Source organism: Pogona vitticeps, chromosome 2 (assembly GCF_051106095.1).
Source record: "Pogona vitticeps strain Pit_001003342236 chromosome 2, PviZW2.1, whole genome shotgun sequence".
NCBI classification, from domain to species: Eukaryota; Metazoa; Chordata; class Lepidosauria; order Squamata; family Agamidae; genus Pogona; species Pogona vitticeps.
The window spans coordinates 266,016,928-266,044,809 of record NC_135784.1 but is presented as its reverse complement, the minus strand read 5'-3'; the positions used below and the strand labels follow the sequence as shown (position 1 = coordinate 266,044,809).

The following is a 27,882-nucleotide window of genomic DNA, read 5'->3' as shown; positions in this document are numbered from 1 at the left end:
TCTCAATCAGAATTAGGTCACAGTCCTTTGATAAGTTAGGACTTGCTGAGGTTACATATGCAACCTAGCAGTTCTGCTTTGTGCACGTCTCTTTGTGTATGTGAGTCTTCCTCATTCCTTTCTGTAAACTAAAATATAGTTGTCAGCACTCAAATGTGAACCTCACTTTGGATGTGTGAAGCAATTCTCTTTACAGAAGAGAATAGGATTTCCAGTGTCCATAGAGGTTGTGATCTTACCCAGAGTCACACTGAGATGAATTGGATTTAACGGGTTTCTGACCCATAACATCTGTGAATCTGTGTAGGTACTGCCAGAGGTTGTGCTGGCACAGATTGATTGGGCACCAGACAAGCTTGTTTTCTTTATTCTTCAGTTTTCTGTTTGATTACTACTATTATTTATTCAGCTTTTACCCCGCCCATCTAGATTCGAAATGAATCTACTCTGTGTGGCTTACAGTCCGAGCAATAAAACCAAGAATAAAGACAGACAAAGTTATATCAGAACAAAAGAAAGATGAGCAAAGTCCAAGATGGGAAAACACAGAGAACTAAGTGATGGAAGGGGGAAAGACCTGCCTGAAGAGCCAAGTTTTCAGATTGTTCTTGAAAACTCCCAGTGAGGGTGCCAGGCGAATCTCAGGGAGCAAGATGTTCCAGAGGTGAGGGGCCACTGCCGAGAAGGCCCACTTTCTAGTTCTCTTTCTGGGCCTCTCTCAGGTTCAAGCCCCTCAGCCACCTAGCCTGGCTAGATTGAGTGACACGAGTAGAGCTAGGTGGGACTAGGCACTGTGCCAGGTATCGAGATTCTAAACCGTTTAGGGCTTTATATATAAGCATTAATACCTTGAAGTCAATGCAGAAATGAATGGACAACCAGTGTAAGGCCGCCAGAGTGGGGGGAAATATGATGATATTTTTTCACCCTGGTTAATAGTCTGGCAGCCGTGTTCTGGACCATTTCGAGTTTCTGCATCAATCTCAAGGGCAGCCCCATGTAGAGCACATTACAGTAGTGTAATCTGGAGACTACGAGTGTATGGACCAGAGTGGTGAGTGCCCCGCGAAAGATGTAGATGGGCAGTACAGACCACGGTACCTGGGACTCCGTGGTAAGCGCTGGGTCAAGATGGACCCCCCAAGTTGCGGACCACACTCTTTGTGGTGAGAGTTGCCCCCCCAAAAAAGAAAGGGAGCTTCCCAAGCCACTAATAGGAGGGGTGCCCACCCTCAAGAACTCCATCTTGTCCGGGTTCAGCTTCAGTTCATTCTCCTGCATGTTTTAAGAGGTTTCGCCTGTGTTCAGTTTTCTCTGCTCTCTTTAAAAAATATGAATAATGGTAGATGTTCAAAACCTTAAGCAAATGGGCAGGAAACAACGTGCCATGGATCAAATGTTAAGACTTCCTTACTGGCACAGAGTAGCTGACAGAAGATGCTGGAATAAATGCTGTAGAGCAAGTCACACTACACCTGCAACTCCTTTGGAATGCAGAGATCAAGAGAAGTAGCACAAGAGTAGTGCATGGAAGATTGTAATTGTGCAGATCAGAGATTCCTGCAACACAGGGTGCTTGGGTGTGAGCATGAAGCTTTTGCACCTGTATTAATTTCACCACCTTTTTCCCTTAGAGGTCTGAGAACAGTTAAACTCACTTGCATATTGGATTCATTCCACTGAATAAACTAGCCCATAGTCCCCACAGGTTCTATATTTACTGAACCACAGAGTACAGTATTAAGTCATCTACTGTACTATGAATACCAAAATGCTTATGTTGTATATGTGTGGATGTGAAAGGCGTGGGTTCAGAGTATTTGCGAGGCTGATTATTCAAGGCCAAACGGATACTTCTCTTTGATTCCAAGCCCAGAATGGAAACTGTTGCTGTTGGATGGGGCACACCAACAGGAATGCCAGGTATAGCTCAAGTGGGCAACTGATAGGAGGGCTACTCTTCCCTGAATGTTGTCCTTTCTTCTTTTCTTTAAATAGCACACTCTTAAAAATCACTGAATTCAACAAATACGAGTGGCAGAGATAGTTTTGCTGCTTGTGTTATTTACACTATAGGTGTATAGTATCTTGTTAAATGCCTCACCTAACCATCTTTCTGAGTCACAGTCAGAAGAAATTTGCTTGTGACACATGTGTGAGATTTGCTTCTTTTTAGGTACAGAGTAGAATGCAACCAAAACTCGAAAAATACAGTATCTTTGCAGAAATAGAACCTTTGGGAAATATGTTTATGCAACACATATTTGCAACAAACACATCTATTTTCTTTTAAAGACTATTGATCTGTTTCTTCCCTATAGGTGCTTTCCAGTGGGAAGTATTGGAAGAACATATAAAAAAGAAACTGAAAGATCCTGGCAGTATTGAACTTGTTCTTGAGAGAGTTAAATGTATCTTGAAAATTCCAGGAAAGGTGAGTTAAATTATTTCATCCTACTGGAATAGGATGCAAAGATGTCCTGTTGAATTGGTTTCGATCCCTCAGATAAAATTCTTCTGCCTTTGGAGTATTGGAATAGAGGCATGTAAGGGGAGGCAGTTTTCTGTCTCAGATAGTGGATTTTGGATAGCAGTAAGGAAAACAATAGGAAACGGATATGACCTAAGACTGTGATGCAATTTATTGAAAAATTGCTCGCTGCTATTGTGTTGCACAGCTCCTATTCATTTCAAAATTTAAATTGAACTAGGGAGGTCCCATTGTCATCAATGTACATCAGTACAAATCTGCTTGTTCAGAGCAAGCAACATTGTATGTTCTTCTTTGTGGCCTCTGTGAATGCACACAGTTGGGTTGTTCTGCGCTTGTGCAGGATGTCTTGGACGTTTCTAGAGCTTAAAGACATATGATTAGTAGGACGTTCCCCCGTGGAGCGCATGCTCCACTCTCCAGAGATCCCCTCAGTTCCTTTTTGCCGCTGCTTCGGTTGGAACTATTTGGAACACTAGAGTGACTATTACGATCCACCTCAACCGGGGCCTCCATCACTGATTCTTGAGGAGTCATCTAGAGATGCCCCTGGCTCGATTTTGTACAGAGATGACCCAATTTTAACACCGGCTCAGGCTGTGGCTTCCATCACAGGTCTTTCGCCAAGTACTGGCCTATCTCTGGCTGATGTTCATTCCACCCCGGCCTTGGCCCATTCAAACCCCAGATCATCAGGGCGGGCAATACCTATTCAGGTCTCTGGTTCGGAATCATCTCACCATTCTCCCCACAAGCACTGGTAGAAGAGACGACACCTTTCTCCAGTCCAGTATACCCCTCCACACAGGGAAATTTGCTATTATCATGAACTGTCTTGATACCTAACTCGAGATGACTATGGGGATCAGTACCACCACTAAAACCCCTATTATTATGAAGATCGGACTGGCCATGTCTATTATGATGAACCAAGAAGGGTGAGATATGCCTCTCCACCCTGATAGGCACCTTCCATATCACCTTCACCGCCACAACACCAACATCCTTCATCCGCGGTCTATCCAACATCCACTCACAATATGATCCCTACGAAATCAGCTCTCGAACGCACTCTCCCAGTACTGGATTCTCTACTACAACTCAAACGAGCTAAGCACTCTTCCACACACTCTTGACATCATACATCTCTCCAGGTCACCACCACCTACAAGGGACTCCACCCCACCCCTCCTGACATCGAACAGTGCCCAGCATCAACTGTACCTCCACCATCACAACCATCTGCATTGGCAACCAAACCTCCATACCAATTACCATCCCCACAATCCTCCCTTTTCAAGATTCAACATCCAGTATATCCTAAGAATCACCCACTAATTTACCAACTCCATCTTCTGATGTGGACAAAAACCATCCACGATCCCCATCAGAGGATTTCACATCTTATTCTCAGCTCGTCATGCGAATGGCAAAGTCTTTACAACTGGATATTGAAGAACCACCACCTCAAAAGAAAGACCTGGTCTTCGATGACCTCAGTCAGGATAAGACACTACCCCTTAGCTTAAGTTTCATCCCGGCTATGCACGATTTAGTAAAAGAATCATGAGACAACCCCCCCCTCCTCATTTCAAATTTCGAGACGTGTTGAAAATCACTATAAAACTCATAGCCCGGACACAGCCCTTCTCTCCAAACATCCGACACCAAATGCAATTATTGTGGAATTTAATCAGTCAAGAGCAAGCAATAAATCATCCATAGCTCCCACTAACTGAGAAGGAAGAAGGCTAGACATTCTCAGGAGATGTCTATTCTCTCATTTCACTTACCATGAGAGTCACTAATTATCAAGCCACTATGGGTACGTATCACCGCCAGCTGTGGGATAGAGTTTTACCTATCAAGCAATCCCAGACACCACCAAGTATGAGGCCAAAATATCCACACCGAGGCTTCAACTCTGGCTAAACAGCAGAGAATTGCTTCCTGCCATACTGCAGACATGGCCTCTAAAGCTATGTCCACCTCTGTTGCCTTGAGGCACCATGCTTGGCTGAGATCGGCTGGTATCTCAGATTATACTAGGTCAAGGATAAAAGACCTTCCATTTGATAGTGCTGGCCTCTCGAGCGTATGCTTGACGTAAGATGCTCCTTTGCCTCTATATCGATACAACTACAGTGGTACCTCGACTTAAGAACTTAATCCGTATTGAGACTGCATTCTTAAGTTGAAACATTCTTAAGTCGAAGCACCATTTCCCATAAGAATGCATTGAAAACCATTTAATCCGTATCTGCTGTTTTTCGTTCTTAAGTCGAGGCGCTGTTCTTAAGTCGAAGCATTAGTTCCCATAGGAATTAATGCAAAGCTGGTTAATCCGTATCTAATAATAATAATAATAATAATAATTTATTGTCATTGTAAGTATATACACATACAACGAAATTCACATCTACCACTAGGGGATGAATTTTTTTATTTTTTATTTTGACCTAAGGTGAAGTTAGGTTAAAAAAAAGCGCAGGAATGTGTGGGTTTTTTTTTTTTTTTTTTTTTGGTCCTTTAAGTCAAAGCTCTGTTCTCAAGTCGAAGCAACTTTTTGCTAACGGAGCCATTCTGAACTCGAATCGTTCGTATGTAGGGACGTTCTCAAGTCAAGGTAAATCATTTAGAAAGTCTCCAAGGCTCTTCTTATGCTTTCATGGCCCTCATAAGGGTGCCCCTGCTTCACCTCAAACTATATCTCGCTGGATTGTCCAAACTATCTCATTGGCATATCAGCTCACGGACAAAACAATATTTAAGATCTCATTCCATCAGAGCGCTGTCAATTTCTACTGCCAACATGGAATAGACCTTCCTCACATCTGCCGTGCAGCTACATGGTCTAACCCATCGACCTTTGTGAGACACTACTGTCTCGATATCCGGGCGAAGAATGATGCTGCTTTTGGCAGAGCGATCTTGACATCCTTCCTACTGTGATGTCCCACCATCTGGTAAGTGAGCTTGTCAGTCACCCAATTGTGTGCATTCACAGAGGCCACAAAGAAAGAAAGCTTACCTACCTGTAACCATGGTTCTTCTAGTGATCCTCTGTGAATCCACACATCCCGCCCATCCTCCCCTCTGTCTGTCACATTGTCTTTGATATAGGCCTTTGACAGTGGCGGACTCTTACAAGAACTGAGGGGACCTTTGGAGGGCGGAGCATGCGCTCCACGGGGGAACGTCCTACTAATTACATGTCTTTAAGCTCTAGAAACTTCCAAGACGTCCTGCACAGGTGCAGAACAACCCAATTGTATGGATTCACAGAGGACCACTGGAAGAACCATGGTTACAGGTAGGTAACCTCTCTATTTCAGTGTAAGCATAGCAGAGAGGAAAAGGAAGAAAGAGCTTTTGAAAATGTTTATAGGTATTGCATTTGAGGCATGAAGTGGTCAGAGAAATAGATGGATCAAAGATCCGTTTGCCCATGAAGGCTGCTATGAGACAGGTAATAAAATTAATGATTTTTGAAAGCACTGGCATTCATGCATTCTGTTGTCTTCTCATTTTTCAGATCAACAGCTCATGGAACTGCAGATCATATTTGTCCAAAAGACCCTTACAGTTATGTAACAGCAATCTTAGGCTTTTCTTTAACACAACAGTCTTAGCTGATGTCATGTTCAAAATCCAAGGTATCACATCAAGCTTTTCTGACTTATTTTACTACCTTTTTTCCTTTTAAATAATGTTGAATAACTAGCTTCACTGAGTTTCATATATAGGAGTAACACAATATACAAGTAATGACAAATTGCTCCTGATACTTTTTAGCAAAGTATCAAAGAGATAGCCATCTAAGGTGTTGATCGAACAGGGAAACTGTTTGCCTATTGGACAGCTTGTGACATGGTCCAATGCGAGTTATTTCCAACTATTACCTCTGTGCCCAAACTAGATCTTTTTAGAATCATAGTATAATGGAGTTCAAAGGGACCTATAACGTCATTGAGTTCAAACCCCTGCTCAATGCAGGAATCCAAATCAAAGTGTATCTGACAGATGGTTGTCTAATTTTCTGTTTAGAAAAACTGTTGGAGCATTCACCACCTCCTGAAGTAATTAATTACATTGTGCTACTGCTCTGACAGTTAGAAAACTTTTCCTGGTATTCAACCAAAATCTGTCTACCACTAGCTTAACCCCATTACAGTGGGGTCTTGACTTGCGAACTTAATGTGTATTGGGAGGCGGTTCGCAGGTCAAAATCTGCATTCCCATTGGAATGCATTGAAAACCATTTGATCCGTATCTGCTTTTTTCTGGCAATAGAAAGACACCCGCACAGGCAAGGAAAGCAGGGGAGAAAGAGCGGGCGGGAGGGGAGCCTGTACAGGAAGGAAGGAAGGAGAGAGGGAGGGGAGAGGAAGCCTGAAGCCCACCTCGCCCGAGTGCCGGGCGGGCGTCTCAGAGGGCAGGGCAGGGGAAGAGCCGGGCTGACAAAGGGCGGCGAGGCGCGGGGCTTCCTCCAGGGAGATCGGGCGCCGAGAGGGGAGGGAGGGAGGGCGCGCTGCGGAGGCTGGGAAGGAGCGGGTGGGACCCCGAAGGCAGCCCACCCGGCCCCGCGAAGCCTCCGGAGGGAAGAGCGTCTGGCTGAGGCCACCTGAGGGAGGGACGGACGGAGGGAAAGGGTCTGGCGGGTCGAGGGAGGGCAAGAGGAAAGGACCGGGAGAGGAAGCCCGAAGCCCACCTCGCCCGAGTGCCGGGCGGGTGTCTCAGAGGGCAGAGCAGGGGAAGAGCCGGGCTGACAAAGGGCGGCGAGGCACGCCAGGGAGAGCAGGCGCAGAGGGGAGGGAGGGAGGGCGCGCCGCGGAGGCTGGGAAGGAGCAGGTGGGACCCTGAAGGCAGCCCACCCGGCCCCACGAAGCCTCCGGAGGGAAGGGCGGCAGACTCACCTCGTGGCTACCGGAGGTGCCGAGCGCAGTGGTGCGGACTCCCCCTCAGCCGGCCTGAGCGGCGGGAAAAGGAGGCAGCCGGGTCGAGCGGCCGCGTTGGCGTGCTGCCTCCCTCGCATCTGCCCAGCCGATCAAGCTTTTCCCCGGTTCCTTACTGTTCCTTACGGCTCAGCCACCCAGCTATGCTTTTGCCCTATTGGCTCTCCCCGCCTCTCCTGCTTCCCCCCCGACACACTTTTTGAGTTCGTATGTCAATTCTCCGTTCGCAAGTCAAAATGGATTTTTGCGGACGGAGAAGTACGCAACTCAAAAAGTTCGCAAGTCAAGCCATTCGCAAGTCAAGACCCCACTGTATTACATGTCCTGTGCTCTGGGTTTATTGAGAACGGGTTCTACCCCTCCTCTTTATGACAATCTTTCAAATATTTTCAGAGTGCTATCATTCCTCATCTCAGTCTTCTTTTCTTAAGGTTAAACATGCCCAATTCTTTCAGTTTCTTCTCACAAGGCTTGGTTTCTTGTCCCCAATAGTTCTTGTTATCATCCTCTGAACTTGTTCCAGTTTGTCAGTATCCTTCTTAAAGTGTGGTGCCCAGAGTTGGACTCAGTCTTCAAGCTTACTGAGCCCATCTCAGTTATTCTATGATGTAGCGAGACCTAGCAGCCTCATTTTTGGTCCAGCTGCAGGGCTACTCTTTTAGGGGACTGTGCTAGAGCAGTTCCTGCAGGGACTGAAGGGTTGCTTCAAGGGAGATTGCTCCTAGCAAAGCAACTCTTTCCATTGCCATCAGATGTGGTCCTTTGTCACTATCTGATCAGACCCTTACTCTGCAGCAGCAAAAACAGCAGTGTCCTGTGGCAACTTTAAAAGTGAGTGGTAGCTGTGTTTGTCTGTGCTAACATATGAGACCAAAAGAAAAGAAAAATGAAAAATAAAGAAGGCAAAAACATTGTGACAACTTAAAGACTAACTGCTACATTTTAATGTGAGCTTTCATAAACAAGTCAATTTCCTCTTACATCTGATGAAGTGAACATGTCCACAAAAGCTTAACATTAAAATGTAGCAGTGTCACAACCTTTTTTATTTTTTATTTTTCTTTTGTTTTGGCCTATAGCAACCTGACCAACAAGATTCATCTTTAGCCCATCTGAAGAAATGGGCTGCTATCCATGAAACTGCAGGATTCTTTGTTGTTTTAAAAAAATAATTGACATTTTTATTTGAACAATTTTACTATAGAAAACAAAGTTGAAAGACCAATGGAAAAAATAGAGGGAAGAAAATGTTCCTTAATTTACTTAAATGTATTGTCTGAAATCTTGTTGCATAACTCAACAAGCACAACACGAAACTGTAATAGCTTTAGTGAAAAGTGAGGCAGAGCGGAAATGCTGTTCACAACAGGAGTCACGTGAATGCTTGTGCAGTCTAATTATGCAATGCATGTTGCCTGGGTGTAATGCCTGGCATACTTATGCTGGTGTTTAATTTACATCGCATCAGAATGTACAAAATAACATTAACCAATACTTTCTACTGAATATATTAGTGTTATAGTATCAGTTGAATATTATAAAGCCAAGTATATGACTAAGTAAATAAACAAAAAAGGTCATTTAATAGTAAATTATTGTGGTGTTAACATCTTTGCTTTGTCTCTGAATGACCTTTTTTTTTGTCCAGAGCAAGGGTTTCATTGTTTAATACTTCAGTGAGATTTGAGCAAATTGTGTGTAATGAAGACCTTAACTTTTTTCATGCATATATGGAAATCAGGATAGTGGCAATTTTTAATTAACTTCAATCTCTTACTTACACAAGATTAAAGAGTTGTTTAATTATTTTGCTTTCAGCTTTGAAAAGCCACAGACAAGTCTGAATCTTTATGAATTTAGCACATGCGTACAAGGGGATTCTTTTCTAGATGTCGCCTTCACTATGCAAAGAAAACAAACATTCCTTTGAAAGGAGAACAAAATCCAAATGCACAGCTTGGTGAGACAGACAGCTCAGTTCTAAGGGCTACTTATGTGGACGTTTCATGTAGGATGTCAAAGGAACAATAGGTCTCATTGCTTGTTTCAAAGAAAATATCAGCAAGGCATAAACTGATATTAACCAGACTGGAATCCTCTGTTACAGACAGAACACAATGACACTGAATTAATATTTAGTATTTCTAAAGGGCCTTATCTCTTTAGGAACAAAACTAGGTAACTTGAGAATGTGGCACATATATGAATGCAAATTGCATAGCAGCTGTACAGTCGTACCCCGCTGGACAATTACCCCGCTCTACGACGAATCCGCTTTATCTTAATGTTTTTGCGATTACCGTTGCAATCGCAAAACGATGTTTTAAATGGGGTTTTTTCGCTGTGCGATGATCGGTTCCCTGCTTCGGGAACCGATTTTCGTTTTACGATGATCAGCAAACAGCTGATTGTCAGGTTTCAAAATGGCCACCGGCTGAAGAAAATGGCCCCCGCTGTTTTCTAGGACGGATTCCTTGCTTTATAGGCACCAAAAATGGCTGCCATATGGAGGATCTTCGCTAGACGAGCAGGTATTCAGTCCATTGGAACGCATTGAATGGTTTTCAGTGCGTTTCAGTGGGTTTTTTTATTTCGTTTGACGACGTTTTCTCTCTACAGCGATTTTGCTGGAACAAATTAACGTCATCAAGCAAGGCACCACTGTATTTATTCAGTTGTGGATAGATTTCACTATTAGGACACACAGGGCTCAACCCTGGCACCTTTTTAATGCCAGGATTCATCTGAAGAACACATGAAGTGGTAATGTGAGCATTTTTAAAGATGTACAAATGGCTGTTCCATCCTTTTCTATATACACACCAAGTATTGTGATAAAGATTCTAGATTGTGGAATATGAGACATTTTTTTAAAAAGTTCCATGCAAGATGACACATAACTACTTGTTAGCCATGAAGGCAGAGAAACACCAGTATGGACAAAAGCTTGATTAGGGCATTGTTTTTCTCTGTTCCTACAGAGCAGTTCATTATAAATAGGAAGTACTGGAGACATTTTCAAGTCTTCCCCCCCCCCCCACACACACACATAAATTATGTATCACAGTCCTCTTCAGCAATGGTTTAAAAATTAGTTGAAAGTTATTTATTTGGAGCTCTTCTCCTATACCTGAAAGCGCCTTAAAGTTTTTAGAGAGATGTGCTATATTATAAGATACAGTATCTAATCCTAAAGAAGTCACTGCAGTTACCAGCTGTGTGTTTCTGTGGAGTTTTATGGTACATAGAGATCTTTAGAATACTTTATCTTTAAATTTTTCACTTCTGGAATTGTTCTACTAAAATTATTAGGACTGCTTGAAAGTCTGCAGCTGTAAACTTTTTTTTCCCTAGACTGGCAATATATGCTAGAGTGACATAGATTGTTAGATGTATCAAGCTATATTAGAATGCAAGACAGTTACATTAAGCAGATCACACCTATATGATATTAATTTCAATTGAAGTATTCATACATTGTGTAGAAGCTAGTAAATATACTAGTCCTGAAACTACTCTTTTAAAAATATATGGTGAAAATGAGGATATAGAGGACAGTTCAGTGGTAACTAACTGTACACTCTGGTTTAGTGTTTGGCCCTGGTCTTGTGAGGGAATGTTCTCTAGTTCTTCCGATACTTTCCATACCTCTGTTGTACTGAATCTCAGTCTCATGGTATATATACCAGGGTGAATGTCCCCAAAACTTTTAACATTACCAATTTATTTCCTCCTGTTTGAATCATTATGGCCAACTACACCATGGTGCCAGATAGTTTTCTCTCGTGCTTCAAGGGGTGATTTAACCTCTTGATTTATTTACTTTTGAAAAAAATATTTATCGATATATTACTATATTTGGTAGATGTTTCTCTTTTGGAAACTGTCCTCTGTTGTGCTGGCTACTCCTGTGGAAATGCGTTGCACACAAGGGACATAGGACCACCATCTATGGCTGTGCTGCTAGTACAGCAGCAGCCATGGGGGAAAAAGGTGCACATTTGGCAGAAAGGGCAGCACCTCCTGCATAGACATACATACAAATGCTATGCACAGTAAGTGAAAAAAAAAGTGCATCAATACTGGCGATCACCTCCGCCCAGTGACATTGGCATACCAACGGTTCAATGTATCTTCCACAGAAATAATAATAATAAAAATTATCTGCCAGTAATGTAATGGTGGCACTTCCCTGTGAAATTCTTTTACCAATGTATCAGTGTACTGACTGGGGAAAAAATTAATATGTGCACCGCAAAAATGACTGCCGTCTTCCTGGCTTTGATTCTGAAAAGAAGCGGGGCAGATTGTGCACACAGGCAATCCGGGTAAGGAATGCAACAGGTACTAAATAACACAACCCTCCTGATGAGGGAGAAATGTTCGACAGTTGCATCCCTGCCAGGGAAAATGTTTCAGTGTTGATTGTGTGTCCTCAACGAACTAACTGGGGAGAAGAAACATTTCCTTCAAGTGACCAGGACCTTACATGCATTAACCTCAAGCTTATGGTTTATTCCTGTTTGTACTCCCTTCTTTTTGGCCCAGTCACAAGGAATAGATGATAAAATGTTTTCTTCCTCTTCTAAGGTCTTATAAACCTGCAAGAGTTTCCATTTGGCCTGAATTTGTGTAAAGTGGTTAGAAACTTAACTAGGAAAATCAGGGATGCCGGTTTGTATAAAGCTAGTAATAATTCAAACAAACCAGAGTTCTCCCAGGTTTGAACACTGTGGGAGAAAGTGAAAAATGAAAGCTTCTGGACTTTTCTTTTTCATCATATCAGAGGAGGGGAGCAGAATGTATCTGAGAATTGTCACTGCATATGCATTTGTAAAAGTGGATATTTCAATATAAATTTATTTTGTTTTACTAGTGCACTTTCTTGGGTCATGGTAGTGCATTGGGCAGCAGCGGTTGACACATGAGCATTTCTCCAGTTCTCTTTTTTCTTGTGTTGTATTTTAGGATGTGTACAGTACAATTCTAAATGCCTTTACTCAAAAGTGATTCTACAGAATTAAATAAAACTTCACCCATTGGTAACAAAAGCATCGATTCCTCTGCACTGGCTAGAGGGTCGTACTTTGCTTGCCTTGACTTAATTCCCTGAAAGTAAGACCTAACCTGAAATAAGCCCTAGTATGATTTTTCAGGATGCTCATAATATAAGCCGTACCAAAAAAATAAGCCCCAGTTAACTGAAACCTCGCGCTCCACCACTGTGCAGCAACCAGAAGAAGATGACATGACTGTATTTGAATAAGTGTAGATTGTTGTACATGAAAAAAAATAAAACATCCTCTGAAAATAAGCTCTAATGTGTTGTTGGAACAAAAATTAATATAAGACCTTATCTTATTTTCAGGGAAACATGGTATTTCAGATTATATGGACTGTAGATGTATATCCCATCAAATTAAGCTATTGCTAAAATTAATGATAAAATCCTTTTTTAAAAATCCATGTTAAAGGATTTAAGTAAACGTAGCCTTTCAATTAAATAATTTTGACTGTTAACATGTTGAAAGTGTGGTAACGGTTTCCCTTTTCTCCCTTATCCTCTTTCTTACAGGTGTTACAGTACCAGCTCACAGAGCAGTCCTGGTAGCTCGCTGTGAGGTAATGGCAGCAATGTTTAATGGTAACTACATAGAATCGAATAGTTTTCTAGTTCCGGTATATGGGATTTCGAAAGACACTTTCCTATCCTTTCTAGAATATCTGTATACTGACTCCTGCTGTCCACGTAAGTAAACATGAAAACCTTTTTGTATCTTGAAATGTCACATGGTTCTGGTAAATACTTGTTCAAACTATTGTTTTATGAAGAAGGAGGGAAAGGCATAAGTAAATATCACAATCCCATCCTGTACCCTGTTTCCCCTAAAATAAGACCTAACCTGAAAATAAGCCCTAGTATGATTTTTCAGAATGCTCGTAATATAAACCCTACCCCAAAAATAAGCCCCAGTTGAGTGAAACCCCTCCCTCCACCATTGTGCAGCAACCAGAAGAATACATGACTGTATTTGAATAAATGTAGATTGTTGTTCAGTCAACCGTCGACTTACGAACGGCCCTGGTTACGAACAGTTTGACTTACGAACTGCTCCAATAGGAAAATATTGGCTCGACTTGCAAACTTTGCTTTGAGTTATGAACTCTTTTCTTTCCTTTTTTAAAACGTAAGTCATCTTAGGTTAAAAGAAAAAAAATCAGCCCCTAATGGTAAGAACAGATTAACTGGTTTTGCACTAGTTCCTATTGGAACTAATGCTTCGACTTACAAACCACCCCTTGACCTAAACCAAAAACAGCCGGAACGGATTAATTGGTTTTCAGTGCATTTCTATGGGAAATTCTGATTCGACTTACAAACTTTTTGACTTATGAATGTCCTTCCAAAACGAATTAAGTTCGTAAGTCGAGGGTTGACTGTACATGAAAAAATTTTTTTTCCTGAAAATAAGCCCTAATGAGTTTTTGGAACAAAAATTAATAGAAGACCCTGTCTTATTTTTGGGGAAATACTGTACTATGATTGACCTACACTTGTGTGTACTTAATTTGAGTTATAATCCCAATAAACGCAATGGACCTTTCTTTCAGGTAAACGTGCATTGGGTTGTGCTGCACAACTGTAACCTTTTTTAAATTCTTAGTTGTTATTGACTGTAGTCCTGTTCATGCAACTATGCCCATACATGGCTGATGAGGTCATCAGTGGGAGTGATTTTTCAGAAATTAAACATTGCCAGCTTCTGTTCCAAGGCTCCCATATAATCACTTTCATCGCTAGATAGTAATTGGAGCTGCAGGACAGATGGGGGAATTACCAAAAAATCACGAGCACTGGGATATCTCTAACAACTGAAGCAATTTTCAGTAACAAAAGACTTCCCCTTCCTGTTGCATATTGGATTCAAGAGAGTATCTGGGCTGCTGCACATTATTAGATACTAGTGCACAGTGCTAGAAGGTTTGTGATTGAAGCAAGGAAGAATGAAATGGGTATTTGGGGTGCAAAGAGATTTTAGTGCAGATAGCATAATTCACACCAAGGTTCAACTTATATTCAAAAGTAAATAACTGAAACTCTCCAATGTTAAGAATATGTATTAGAATAACCTTATAATACTTACTTTGAATAATAACTAGCCCCATAGGTATTCCTGAATAGTTGCATTTTGTCTACAACAGAAGAAAGGAAAAAACTTTTCTTCTTGTGCTCCAGATGACATGCTGGGGTGCAGTAGAGGTAGAGGTGCAATTGAACAGAATCTAGGGTTAAGAACAGGAAAGTAGATGGACTATCAATTTTGTCTGTGTAATAACCTTAGACACCAAGAGAAATAACCAAGCAATATAAAAAACAGTTACCTGAGATGGAAAGAAACATACGTAGTAATTTGACGTACGCCACATTCTAATTGGCAGCTGGATCAGCACCCTGCTAGCAAATGTTTACTAACTGGCCACTACTGGCCATGTGAAGGCTTTTGAACAGACAGCAGTTGTGCACCTATGCTGTGCTGACTCAGCCATCTTCCCTCAGTGCCAGGCCTTCATTTTTTGCTTACTGCTTAGCATTGTTAGCCAAGTACCACATTATCACTTTCATTGATCACTGTGGCAAATGCACTGCAAACCTTTATTTTATGTTCTGGCTTCTTGCTAAATATAAAGAAAGAGTAAATCTGAATATTTGATGCTGTATCTTCAAGTCCACACAAATGTCTAATGATTTAACAGGCATTGTATATTGCAGCTGGAATTCGTATGATTATATATAAATCACCAAGAGAAAAAACAATTACATAAAATAAGCTACATCTTGCCATTGATGCCTTTTATTTTCCTCACTCACCTTTTCATCTTTTCTTTGTTTCTTCTTTCTTTGTACTATTTGAAGAAGCCACAAGTAAAATGTTTTAAAACTGCAATTGTGCTACAATCTGTATATGAATACTTTGAAAGGATGTTTTCTGCTTGATCGTTAATTTGCAAGTGACCGCTGTAATGTACATGAAACTTCCTTGGGTGTAAGGGAATGTTTGCTGCACATATAGACACTTTGTTTACTGCATTAACCTTAATATAGCTATTTTGGATGCATGTATGGCTGTGGCAATTGTGCATCTCTGAAATCTCAAGAACTTTGCCAAAGGACCAATAATATCATGTTTGCAGAAAAAACTATTTAAAAATGAATACTGCTGACCCATACAAATTAGTAAGCATACAGCAGTGTGCTTGTATTTGTATTATGGTGATTCTTCTCTGTTTCTGTGATTCAAACTTGTGGGTTGTTCTGTGCCTGCGCAGATGTCGCAGAATCTTCCAGAGCCTAGAAAAAAGTTTATTAGCCCCACCCTGGCACTTGGTACTTGCTACTCAACTTAATGCTGGCACTCACTTTCTTTTTGACCATTGCTTGTAGCAGCACCTCAGTGATAATCTGGAGCCTGATTCAATATTTTGTAAAAAGTTTGTTCTTCAGGTTCCCTTTCTTCTATCTTTTCATTTTTGTTAGCCCTCTTTTTCTCTGTTAAAAAAAAAGGAGGGGGAGAAAAAATTCTGGTTCCTCATTACACATTCCTGCCTTTTATGGCCTTTTTTTGCACCATTCAAGTGCGAGAGTTGTAATATTAAAACCATCTTTCAGATGGACACTCAAATGCCTGTATTTCCTCAGAGAAGAACCATCATACACAGTCTTGACAATTTTGTGAGAAGTTTGCAAAAGTCACCATTAAAAATAGGCAAGCAAAATTCAAGTTGTACCTTTGGGGATGGTCACTTTGAGCAGTGGACATGATCTCTCAGGAGAGTATGGAACTGCCAGTCCCAATCTGCAAGACTCCTGCTGAGTCAATTTTTATGGAATCCAGTCAAACTGACATGAGCCAAAACATCCAAGAAGAGCCAGTTCCAGCAGCATCGAGAACCTCGCAAAGGTCACCTCCAAAGAACATGTTTTTGACACTGTCTGCATTGAAACCCTCACCTTCCATATTGAAGAAAAGGAAAGGTTAACTGACAGTTTAAAAAGACCAGTGCCATTAACTCGACAAGGAAAACACCATCACCAACTCCACAGCTATTGACCTCCCAGCTGAAAGTACACAACGAGTTCTGTTGGAGGCCAGTATCAGACAGAGACGATGCCCTGCTCCTTTCATCTAGTGCCTCTTCTCCTTTAACACAGTCACCAATATACATAGGCATCCTTCAGTCTCGAGAGACTATGGTAACATGCTCTGAATCGAGGAGTGTCCTCTCCAGAGCATGAAGCCCGGGTAAGGTAATATGGAGGATAGGCTGTTACCCAAGTAGCAGATCCCCCCTCTCCACGTTGCTGAAATGTTCCAATGGAAAGGCAAGAGCCAATACAACTGGTTCCAGCAACGTCGCAGGAATTGGCAGAACAACACGAAATGCCTTTGGGACTCCAGCTCCGGATTTTGCCTCGAGGTTAACTCCTGAAGCCTTTTCCATGAGTGGATAAAGCCACAAGGCAGTGGAGGTTTGAAATCGGAGTTTTCCTTCTCCTAGATGGGCTGCCTTCCATGGCTGACGAGCCCCAACTACCTGGCCCTCTCTTTAATGGTGTGAAAGTATGATCTGACCCTTAAAACTTTCCTGCCTCCCAGGCTTATGCAAATCTAATTGGCTTTCCTATTTACCATATTAAGGCCAGAGATAGAATTTGAGAATTGCGCACGCTGTTTTAAAGCAGAAAGTCACCCAAGGAAGTCACCAATATAGAGCCAATTGAAATGTTGGGATGGTGGTGAGCCAGCATCCCAATCCACCCAGGAAGATACCATGAAGGTTTCTGACAAACACCAATGCAATAAAACCACTCAATCTTGATCACCATGCTTGGAATTGGAGGATCTCCATCTGTCAGTTATGGGAACTCTCCCAGCGAACAGGCCACAGCCCATCCCATGTGAGCAGATGCTAATGGGGGAGAATTCCTTCCTACCCTCATTCTTCTATAAAGTCCCACCTCATTTCTGTGCAGATGATGAATGGCCTTTTATGCCACCCTCTCCTGATTTTCAGAGGGCACATGGAATAGGATCTTTGGCCACATACTGTAGCTTGATGTTGGGCTTCTCTACACCAACCCCTCCAGTGCTGGAACACCAACACACTTGGAGCAGGAAATGAAGGCTGTCCATTTTGAAGTCCCTGGAGCCTCATCACGTCTCTGGTATCAAACTCATCATCAGACATTAAGACCGATCAACCATCAAAGTACCTCAACAGTGTGCACTGAAATTTAGGAGGCTGTAATTGGAACACTCCTCCAACCCCAGTGCCAACTAGATAAGGGTCAAAACCAAGTCAAAGACTCTGAACCTGAAAAAACCTTGATGTTAGAGCTTGACATCGAGGAGAACACACACAATGTTAGTGCCTCTACATCTAACAACTCTCATCAGATGACATCAGGTCCTTCACAGACTTAATGCTTAGAATGGCAGTGTCACTGCAAATAGAAATTCAGAGCCCTCCTCCTAGGTCTGACACTGTCTGCCTTAAGTTCAAAAGAATGCTTCCACACCTATCCATACAACCATGCTGCCAGCTACTATACTTGATGAAAGAATTATGGAAGAAACCATCAACCCTCTCTGACACAGAGAAGAGTTGAAAACAAAATACAAGACAAAGAATTCATTTTTTCTATTAACAATTTAATTAAATCATGATCCAAGTGTCCCAGACAAGATCTAAAATAACACCCATAACTAAACAGGCAGAAAAATGGATGCCATCAGATGCAGAATATACTCAACATTTGAGCTGCAAATTATTAGGTGTCCAGGGCAGCATACTGTGGGAGAAAATACAGCCCTTCCCCCTTAGTTTGCCAGTGGATTAAAAACAATAACCCTGGCACTTGCCTTCAGAGATAAGGTGTTTCTTACAACAGGTATGTCTTTTGTCCCAAACGTTGTAACATTTCCACATCAACCAACCTCTGGCATTGCTGGCATTCTTTCCAGACTCTACTACAGATTTAGAGAAAACATTACAGACACTTGATATTTGCAGGGTGCTAGCCTTTTATGTGTCAAAGATAAAACCTTTTAGGATAACTAACAGATTATTCCTCTGCTGCCAAGGAGATTGGTTAGGCAATTACATCTCCTCTCAGAGTATACAAGTGGCTTGTAAATGTGGTTATCTTGTCTTACCAGTTGGCTAAGAAACCTGTTCCAAGCTTCTTGAAAGAACTTTCTGTCAGGGTGCTTGCTGCCTCATCAGACTTTTTAAAAGAGGTACAGATGAAGGGCATCTGTAAGGCAGTTATGTAGTCTCTGCTCATGACTGTCATTATGCATTTTAGACTGAACATCAGAGAAAACCTTGTTGCATCCTTTGGCTGAGTAATGATCTTGTCTTTGATGACATGACATCCCACCAGCCAGTAAATTAGCTTGTTAGTCACTTATTAGTGTGAATCACAGAGACCATGAAGAAGGAGGACAGGTTATTGAACTAAGTGAAGTTCTTCAAGTGATCATTTGTGAATTCACACAACCTCCCCTCTATCTTTCGCATGTTTGCATTTGACTCAGTTGCAGACATGGGAACTGAATTCTAGCGCTGGGTGCAGGAGCATGCACTAAGTGCTAGAGTGGGCTAACACTTTTTTCCAGGCTCTAGAAGATGCTGAGGGCATCTGTGCTGGAACAAAACAATACGTTAATATGAATTCACAGATGACTACTCAGAGAACTACAGTTAAAAGTACATAACCTGTCCTTACCTTGCTAGTTAATGTGCACTAATCTGACTCTTGCTTGATTTTTTTTTATCAGCCAGCATTTTGCAAGCCATGTCACTTTTAATTTGTGCTGAGATGTACCAGGTGTCAAGGCTCCAGCACATCTGTGAGCTTTATATCATCACACAACTACAGAGTATGCCCAGTAGGGAGCTGGCATCAACAAGTCTGAGTGTTGTCAGCTTGCTTCGAAAGGCAAAGGTGAGGATTACCGTTTGTAAATGTATAAAGTATCGGTATATACATATTCACTTTTACTGGTTCCTGACCAACAAGGTTTCTTATTGGCATTTCTGCAGCCAACAAAATCTGGGGCACACCGTAGTTTCCTTTCTGAGGCAAGGGATACCAAGTAGCTGGAAAATTGGAGAGGGAACTGCTTGGCTTGCCCCTAACTATTTAGCAAGAGCTTGAGCACTTTTTGTTTCATGCTTTTTATGGCATGGACCTAAATGTGAGTTGCTGATTGCTGGCTATCATCAGACTGCTGTTAATGTCACCAACCATGGAACTGTTTCCCATGCTTCCAACTTTATCTGTGGTGAAAGAGCCATCTGGAGAAGATATTCCCTTCAGTGATAACATCATAAAATAATTTATTGAAAGTTTCCACCCATTTCTGATACTGGGTACCTTTCAAAAGTCTACACTTATTTCTGCTTGGAACTGCCACCTTATGGTGTCTTTCCCCCTCAGTTATTGTGGACTGGCTTCTTGCAGCAGCTAATGTTCCTTGACCTATTTGTGTACTTCAACTTCCTCATGCTATCAATTATAATATCTGATGTTGTGGACAGGACTCTTGAATAGGTGAAGGCTAACACATGTCTACTGGACCCTTGACCTTCCTGGCATTTAAATGCTTCTAGAGGGGGACTGGCTGAGTGGATACGAGTAGTGGTGAATGCTTCCTTGCAGTAGAAAAGTACCACAGCATGCTTTAAGGAGTCAGTAGTAAAACCAGTTGAAAAAATCCTCCTTGGATCCCATGGTATTGGATAATTACCAGCATGTTCCATTCATGGGCAAAGTGCTAGAGTACATTGTGGCTTCTCAGCAACAGGGGTACGTGGATGAGACACATGATCTAGAGCCATTTCAGTCTGGCTTTAGGCCTGGTTATGGGACAGAGACTGCTTTCTTTGGTCAACTTGATAGATGATCTGTGCCAGGAACTGGACAGGGGTAGTGTGTCCCTGTTGTTTATGCTGGACCTTTCAGTGTCTTTGGATACCATCAACTATGGTATCCTTCTGGGATGGGATTTGGAAGCACTGTTTTACACTAGATCCATTCCTTCCTGGAGGGTGGACCTCAGAGAATGGTGCTGGAGGACTCTTGTTTGACACCCTGGCCGTTGGCCTGTGGTATCCCTGAGGGTTCAGTTTTTCTCCTATGCTATTTAACGTCTACATTAACTGCTGGAAGAGGTTGTCTGCATTTTGAGATTCGGTGTCCCTAATATGCTGATGACACCCTGTTCTATTTCTCCTTCCATTTAAATCCAAGGAAGCTGTTTCAGTTTTACATCAGTATCTGGTGTCAGTAATAGACTGGGGGAAGGCAAATAAACTGAAACTTAATCCAGACAAGGCAGAGGTGATCCTGGTCAGCTAAAAGGCAGATCAAGGGATTCAGTCTGTGCTGGATGGGATTATACTCCTTCTGAAAACACAGCTGCATACCTTGGGGGTGATCCTGGATTTGTCTCTGAGACTAGATGCCCAGGTTTTGGCAGTGGCAGGACTCACTTTGCACAGTTAAAACCAGTGCTCCAGCTGTACCTATTCCTTGAGAGGTCTGATCTGGCCATGGTAACACATGCTTTAGTTACATCTCGGTTGGATTACTGTAATGTGCTCTATGTGGGTCTGTCTTTGGAAAGTGTTCAGAAACTCCAGCAGGTCAAAACCGCTGCAGCCAAATTGTTAACTGGGGTTGGTTACAGGGAGCACATCATCCCCCTGTTACTGCAGCTCCACTGGTAGTTGATCCCATTTCTGGGCATAATTCAAAGTGCTGGTTTTAACCTGTAAAACCCTAAATGGTTTGGATCCAAGCTATCTAAGAGATTGTATCTCCCTTTGTAAGTCTACCCAGGTATTAAGGGGAGACCTTTCTCTGGATTCCACCACCCTCACAAGCACATGTGGTGGGGACATGGGAGAGGGCCTTTTCTGTTGCTACTCCCAGAGCCAGAAACTCTCCCATGAGAGGCCTAGCCCCATCTTTGCTGTCCTTCTGCAAGCCGATGAAGACATTTCTCTCCAGGCAGCCTTTCCTTTTAATTACTTTTAAAGGGGATTTTTAAAGGGATTATTTTATTCTGTTCTTTTGCTTGAGCTTTTAATATTGCTCTTATTTATGAGTTGTAATACGACATCTGTTTAATGCTTTTTAAAATATTGTAATAATTTGTTATTTAGCTTTTAACATTGTTTCTTTCAATACTGTAAGCCACCTTGGATCCTCTAGGACAGTGGTCCCCAACATTTTCCCAATTCTGCCCCTAATTTATTGTAGCAAGTTCAGCATTCATTAAGAATGAAGTCTGCTACTGTCTGAATAGTCTTATTGTTCTTTTAGAAATAGAGTTTGATAGTCTTTTCTGTTTCTTGGCATCAATGGCAGTTTGTCTCTTGTAACAAGTAGCAACTGAGGGGGCATGATTTTTCTTGGAAACATGGTACATAGGTCAAGGAAGGCTTAATTCCCATGTGAACCACAGTTCCAGTATTATAGGCAAGGCAAAAGTGTATTTATTGTCACACATAGTTGTATCCTCAGTCTTAGCCCTACACCTCTATTTCAACCACCATTAAAATGTAGGTACGGTAGTCTCCCTTCTTTACTCTTTTCACCACAGACTTGTATAGACTGACTCTTGATTGTATTGTGAACTCTAAAAGAATAGTGTTAAATAAGTGTGTTGAATACATTCTGAACCTTTTAATAATACACCAGGGCAGGCTAACGTTCATTTTATGCTTTATTTTGCATTATTTCTTCTGGAAGTATATATGGTATTGAAGTGTGTGTGTATATGTATATTTATACAGGTATATACATACACATATACATACTTTTACAAATATATGTGTATAGTACATATGTGCCTGCTCTCTCTCTCTCTCTCTCTCTCTCTCTCTCTCTCTCTCACACACACACACACACACACACACACACACACACACACACACACACACACACACACTGTATATGGAGACCTCTGAAAGTAGCTAGTATTAAAGTATAGTGAAGTATTTATATATTAAACTATGTATATTGTTCATGCCAACATCTTTTTTCTATGACACTGATATTCCTTTGTACTTTATTTCTATTTTTTTGTACAGTTTCATAACTCTGATTGCCTTTCAAACTGGCTGCTTCATTTTATTGCTTCTAATTACTTAATCTTCAGTCAAAAACCTGAATTTGAAGACCTTTCAGGTAATTTACCAACTGCTCCCTTTTAAAAAAGATGGATTTTAGTTTTGGTACTATAGTTCTCACTGTCAAAATGAGAGCATAGTCTTACTGCATTTGCTTTAGCAGAATGACAATATTTTATTTTGCTTGCTTTAATCCGTAAATCAACTGGCATCTGCCCTTCTGACTGGTTACTATGGAAAAGCTTGCCAGGCTGACACAATGCCAGATGGTTTAATAAATCTGTAAGGAAGACACACATCTCTCCAAAATTCTGAGAGGTTGTAGGACAGGCTAAAACAAGTTTGAGAAAGGTGTGGAGGTTTATGAGGGATTATTGAAACCACAGGCTTAAAACAGCACTAGAAGGCAAGAAGAAATAAATGAAAAAGTGATCTCCAAATAGGACCCGAGGCATAATTTGCCATCAGAGGCTCATTCCCTCCCATACAACAAGTGGTAATGTTTTTAGCCCAGAAATCACTCAGATTGTGCTTCCCACAGTGGGGAAGGCAAGTGGCACAAAATGCCAACAGTAATCTTTTGGGGGCAGAGGGAAGAGTAGGACTGGCATGCACTTCCAGCATAGTTGAACAAATGGCAGGGCCTGCAGACCCCAGACAATTCACAACAGCTATTATTGGCCACCACCTCTTAATGTATTTGTTTCCTTAAATCACCTCATGACATAAAGAAACAATGCTGGATAGTTTGACAACATCTGAGGAACCAAGGCTATGAACCACTATTTAGGTATAAACTAAATACCAAGTTGAGAAAGATTCTTCTGTTTTTAAAGGGTCTGCAGTAGTACTGTACAGTGATTAACAGTGTTGCTTTCTCCCAGGTTCCCCGATTTTTCCCTTATATTTCTACTTCTCTTTATGTCAAGTCTCAGAAAAACTGTGCTGTATTTTGTTTCACATTAAAGAAATATGTCCACCCACTTCCATAATGTGTTTGGTAAAACTGACTGAATGCTTTTCACCCAGCCTGCCTCACCCCAGGTTAAGTAGAGTATCTGAAACTCTAATTGTAGATCAGTTCTGTCAGTAGGGAGAATCTCATAGATGCTTCTCATTTGAAAAAATGTGTCAGAGACTATTTGTATCAATGGACACAAAGTATTTTAGCATGACAAGACATAACTGCCTTTGGTTTTATTTCCACTGGAAGAACGTAATTTAACTGCCTTTGTTTTTATTTCCAGTGGAAGAACGTAATTTTGTTGAGATGCATAGATGGCCTTCTAGCATGTACCTGAAGCAGCTCGCGGAGTACAGGAATTACATTCATTCCCGAAAATGCCATTGTCTAGTAATGTAAACTGAAAACAGATCTTCTTCTTCGTGGCCTCTGTGAATCACATATTTGGGTTAACCCAAAAATGCCATTGTCTAGTAATGTAAACTGAAAACAGATCTTTCTTTATTTACAAAAAGGAGAGTCACAGAAAGGCAGTTTACTGTAGATATCTTACAACTTCTCAAGACTGAAATCAGATACTGAGGTAAAATACTGTACTGTGAAACAATATATACCGTTGCACTTGCTAATGCATAATCTGTACTAAAAAGCATGTGAAAAATTTCAGGACAGCATAAGCATTTAACCATGATGTGACTTAGTTATGTTGCTGACCAAGTTTCTTTCTTTTTTAATACTTTGACTTGTATCACCTTGTTTTGTTTTGTTTTGTTTTAAAGAGGGGCGTGGACTATTTAGAGCAGGGCTAGGCATCTTCTGGCCCTTTGGATGTTAAAAGTACTACTCCATCACCCTTAGCCAGTGCCAAATGATGAGAGGATCTGCAGCCCCAAAATCATCTGAAGAGTTATAGTATGTAAATCCCTGATTTAGAGTGTAATTATCTGACTGGCCTCTATGATAGGGATTTTAGGAGTCTGAAGAGATTCCAAATTCATGAACCTACTTTTTTGTATACTGGCTAGTTCTATTAGTTAGTTCTGTAATTTATTTATGAGTTATTTAAGAATTTTGTACAAACACAGGGGGTTTAGTGTTAGGTTTAATATTAGACATTTAAAATTGTATATAAAAGTTCTATATTAGGAATTTAAAAGTGCCCCCCTTCAGCTGCACCAAATTTGTGTAATAATGTAAAAGTAGATCATTCTTCCTTGAGAAAATAACTCAGTTTTTTCTCCTCACTGAGATGTCTAATGCAACAAAAATAGCACCAATCATTTTTCCGCTTGTCTGTGTCCTGTAAAATAAAGAGGTGGTCGAAGAATAGGCTGTTGTCTACAAAGTGTTTTCTGAATGGTTCAGGTGGAAGCAGGGAATAAAGATGGCCACAGTTCTATACATCTGTAAGGCATCCTTTGTGCCAGCAAAGTGAAGTGGAGCAAGGTGGGATCCAGTAGGCAAGTGTGGTCTGTGAAACCCCATAAATGTGTGTGACTTAAATGGGCATAAGAAAGGGGCCAGGGAGCCTAACTTCACTGCTCCTCTCAGTCACTTTTATCATCCCTTATATCAGCCAAGTTTAATTAACAAGTCCAGGTAAGGGCTGTAAGTACCCCCTCAGTTCATTTCTGGTGGGCCTTGCATGAGGTCACGGTGCATTCAGATGGCGTGCCTCTGGAATACTTCACACTCAGATGATTGCTTTCTTTGTAGACAAGCCGTGTACCCTACTACAATGAGCCTGGGGTTGTTCTTATTTATTCATGTGTTTACATATGCCAGCAGTTTGCTTGGGTAATCCTCAAGACACCTGTCAATATGTACCACACTAAAATTCTTATGCATAAACACGGTGAAAGATTGTGTCTGTGTTACCTGGGGTGAGGTTTAAACCAGGAACTTCCTGGCACATAGTTCACATCTTTATAAAATGCGCTGCACCAATCAGTGGTCCCATATAATCCATGTATATTTCAACAGCCCTTAAAAATAGAGTTTTATATTAGGTTTTTAATGCTTGATGCATTTGTGGAACTTCTATTGGAAAATAATTGCTTTCCAATAGAAGCCAACATTTTTTTTAAAATCCTGTATAATTGATTAATATGAAATTGCATAAAGTAGAATCATTTACTGTATAATATGTTACACTAAATTTTAAATTACAATACATTTTGTAAGTTAGTTGGACAAGCATGAAGAGTTCCCATACATTCTGATTATTTACTGAGTATGCAAGGACAAAAAATAGTTTGTAATTCCTCATTTGTACCCTATATTTGCATGTGGTATATACTAATTCTGCATACTCTAACTAAATCACAAATAGATTTAATAATTTATTCCAGTGATTTTAGCATGTAAACGTAGAAATAAACTTCTTAAACAAATAAATGTTTTAAAATTAAGATTTTTTCTAGAACATTTTCACTTGGAATGGATAGCCACATATTGGAGCTTGTTACAGATATGCATCATGCTCTTGAAGTGTTTGTACCCTATCCTAAGACCTTATCATATAGTGTGTTAAAATGCACTGACGCTTTGTAATAAGGATTGTGTATAACTTGGAGGGAAAATACAGAACCACTAATATTCCTGCAGAATAGGAAGAACAAGTGTCCGAAGGCTCCTAAAATTAGGGAAACTAGTTTGGACTTTGTAGGATTGATAACTAGAGATGGAGTACCTATTAATGCTCAGGATCTTCATGTAGCTTGATATAATGTATATTTGTATTTGTCTGAATTAGTTCAGCTTCAGAAAAGAATCAGTTCTAGAGCAACCTTCTGAAATATAGAGACACTTTGGATTTTTATTTCTGGTTATAGTTGCCTGAGAACTCTTGGATAGCTTGACGAGCCACATGGGCCATTAAAATGGCACAGAGCTCATAGTTTCCGTGCTACTTTTAGCCCCTCTAAAGTTGTCAAATTATGACATCCCTTTAATAAAATGATGGGATCAGATTGTAATTTTCCTTAAGTTCTATTCAGATGGCTGAGGGGCAATTAATGCAGCAGCCACTGTGCCCACTTAACTTGAAAGCAGCCTCAGTTGAACTCAGTGGGACTTGCTTCTAAGAAAAAGTGTATCTGCTTTGGGAGATAACTTGCATACCTTCTGCATTTCCAATAACTGGTTATTTATTAATTATGGAGGTACTGATAGATACCATTGTAGAAATTCATACATTGAAGGGACTACTTTAAAATTATATTTTTATAAGGAAATCATTTCCAGTAACAGACTGTTATAATTTCTTAAATGAAGCTGTGGATATGTGTTAATGTGAAGCCAGCATGAATTTTATAGACAGTCAACCCTAAGATCATGGTAAGATTCTTTGTTACAAACCTGTTACATTAATAAGAATGTTTGTAGCTAAAAGAAACATTTATTTTATTATGGCATGTGTTGAAGTATGAAACAACTTCTTGTAAGCAGGTGCTTTAAATTTACGAGATTTTAAATGTATTGTTTAATTTGTGTTTAACAAGTCAATAAAATGTTTTTACTAAGTGTTCATTTCATGTGATTACTTGCCCATTAAACACAAAGCTGGAATAGGTTTCTGACCCTCTTTAGGAGCTGAAAGTTTATATGATAATTGAGTCAAATGGAGTGCATCCTCAATGAGTATGAAGATATTTGGGCTACAATTTCCACAATGCCTTACCAGTGCCAAGTTTATGGGAGGGCAAAGAATTCTCCACCCTAATTTAAAGGATGTATGATTTATAACACATGCTTTATTGTGCTAGATGTGTACTAGTTCATACCAGAATTTCAGTGAGCTTAGTTCTTTGAGTCTGATCAAGGCCACTGGTACCTTAGAAGATTTATTGTATAGATGGTTGACAGGAATGCAACATGATACAGTACAGCAAAAGGAAACACACAGATACTGTACCTTTATACATAGGGCAGCCTGTCTGAGTCCAGATAGGCATGACAACACAAAAGGTCTTCTGTACGCTGACCTCCCTCCATGAAACTAGCATAGAGGAATGAAAAATAATCCTTCCCAGATGGAAGAGCTGTTACATGATTAGTAGCACAAATTCATTTTATAACAAGATTAGCATGTAATTCCCTTGCAAAGACAGAGCAATAGTTTTGTAAATTCATGATACAACATCTATTTCTTTCTGTACCTATGTTGTTGTTGCTGTTTAATTGTTAACTCATGTCCGACTCTTCGTGACCCCATGGACCAGAGCACGCCAGGCCCTGCTGTCTTCCACTGCCTCCCGGAGTTTGGT

The 27,882-nt window shown here is 40.8% G+C and overlaps 1 protein-coding gene across 2 annotated transcripts in view; it reads left to right on the top strand.

Moving 5' to 3' along the window:
* RHOBTB3 (Rho related BTB domain containing 3) overlaps positions 1-27,143 on the top strand; it is a 69,723-nt gene extending 42,580 nt beyond the window's left edge. For both annotated transcript variants that reach the window (XM_020793206.3, XM_020793205.3), the window contains 6 exons: positions 2,322-2,434; positions 6,027-6,147; positions 13,022-13,195; positions 19,290-19,456; positions 22,612-22,708; positions 23,898-27,143. In XM_020793206.3, coding sequence (XP_020648865.1) covers positions 2,322-2,434; positions 6,027-6,147; positions 13,022-13,195; positions 19,290-19,456; positions 22,612-22,708; positions 23,898-24,013 — 788 coding nt within the window. In that variant the 3' untranslated portion in view covers positions 24,014-27,143. The remainder of the gene's footprint in view (positions 1-2,321; positions 2,435-6,026; positions 6,148-13,021; positions 13,196-19,289; positions 19,457-22,611; positions 22,709-23,897) is intronic.
* The last annotated feature ends 739 nt before the right edge of the window (positions 27,144-27,882 follow it).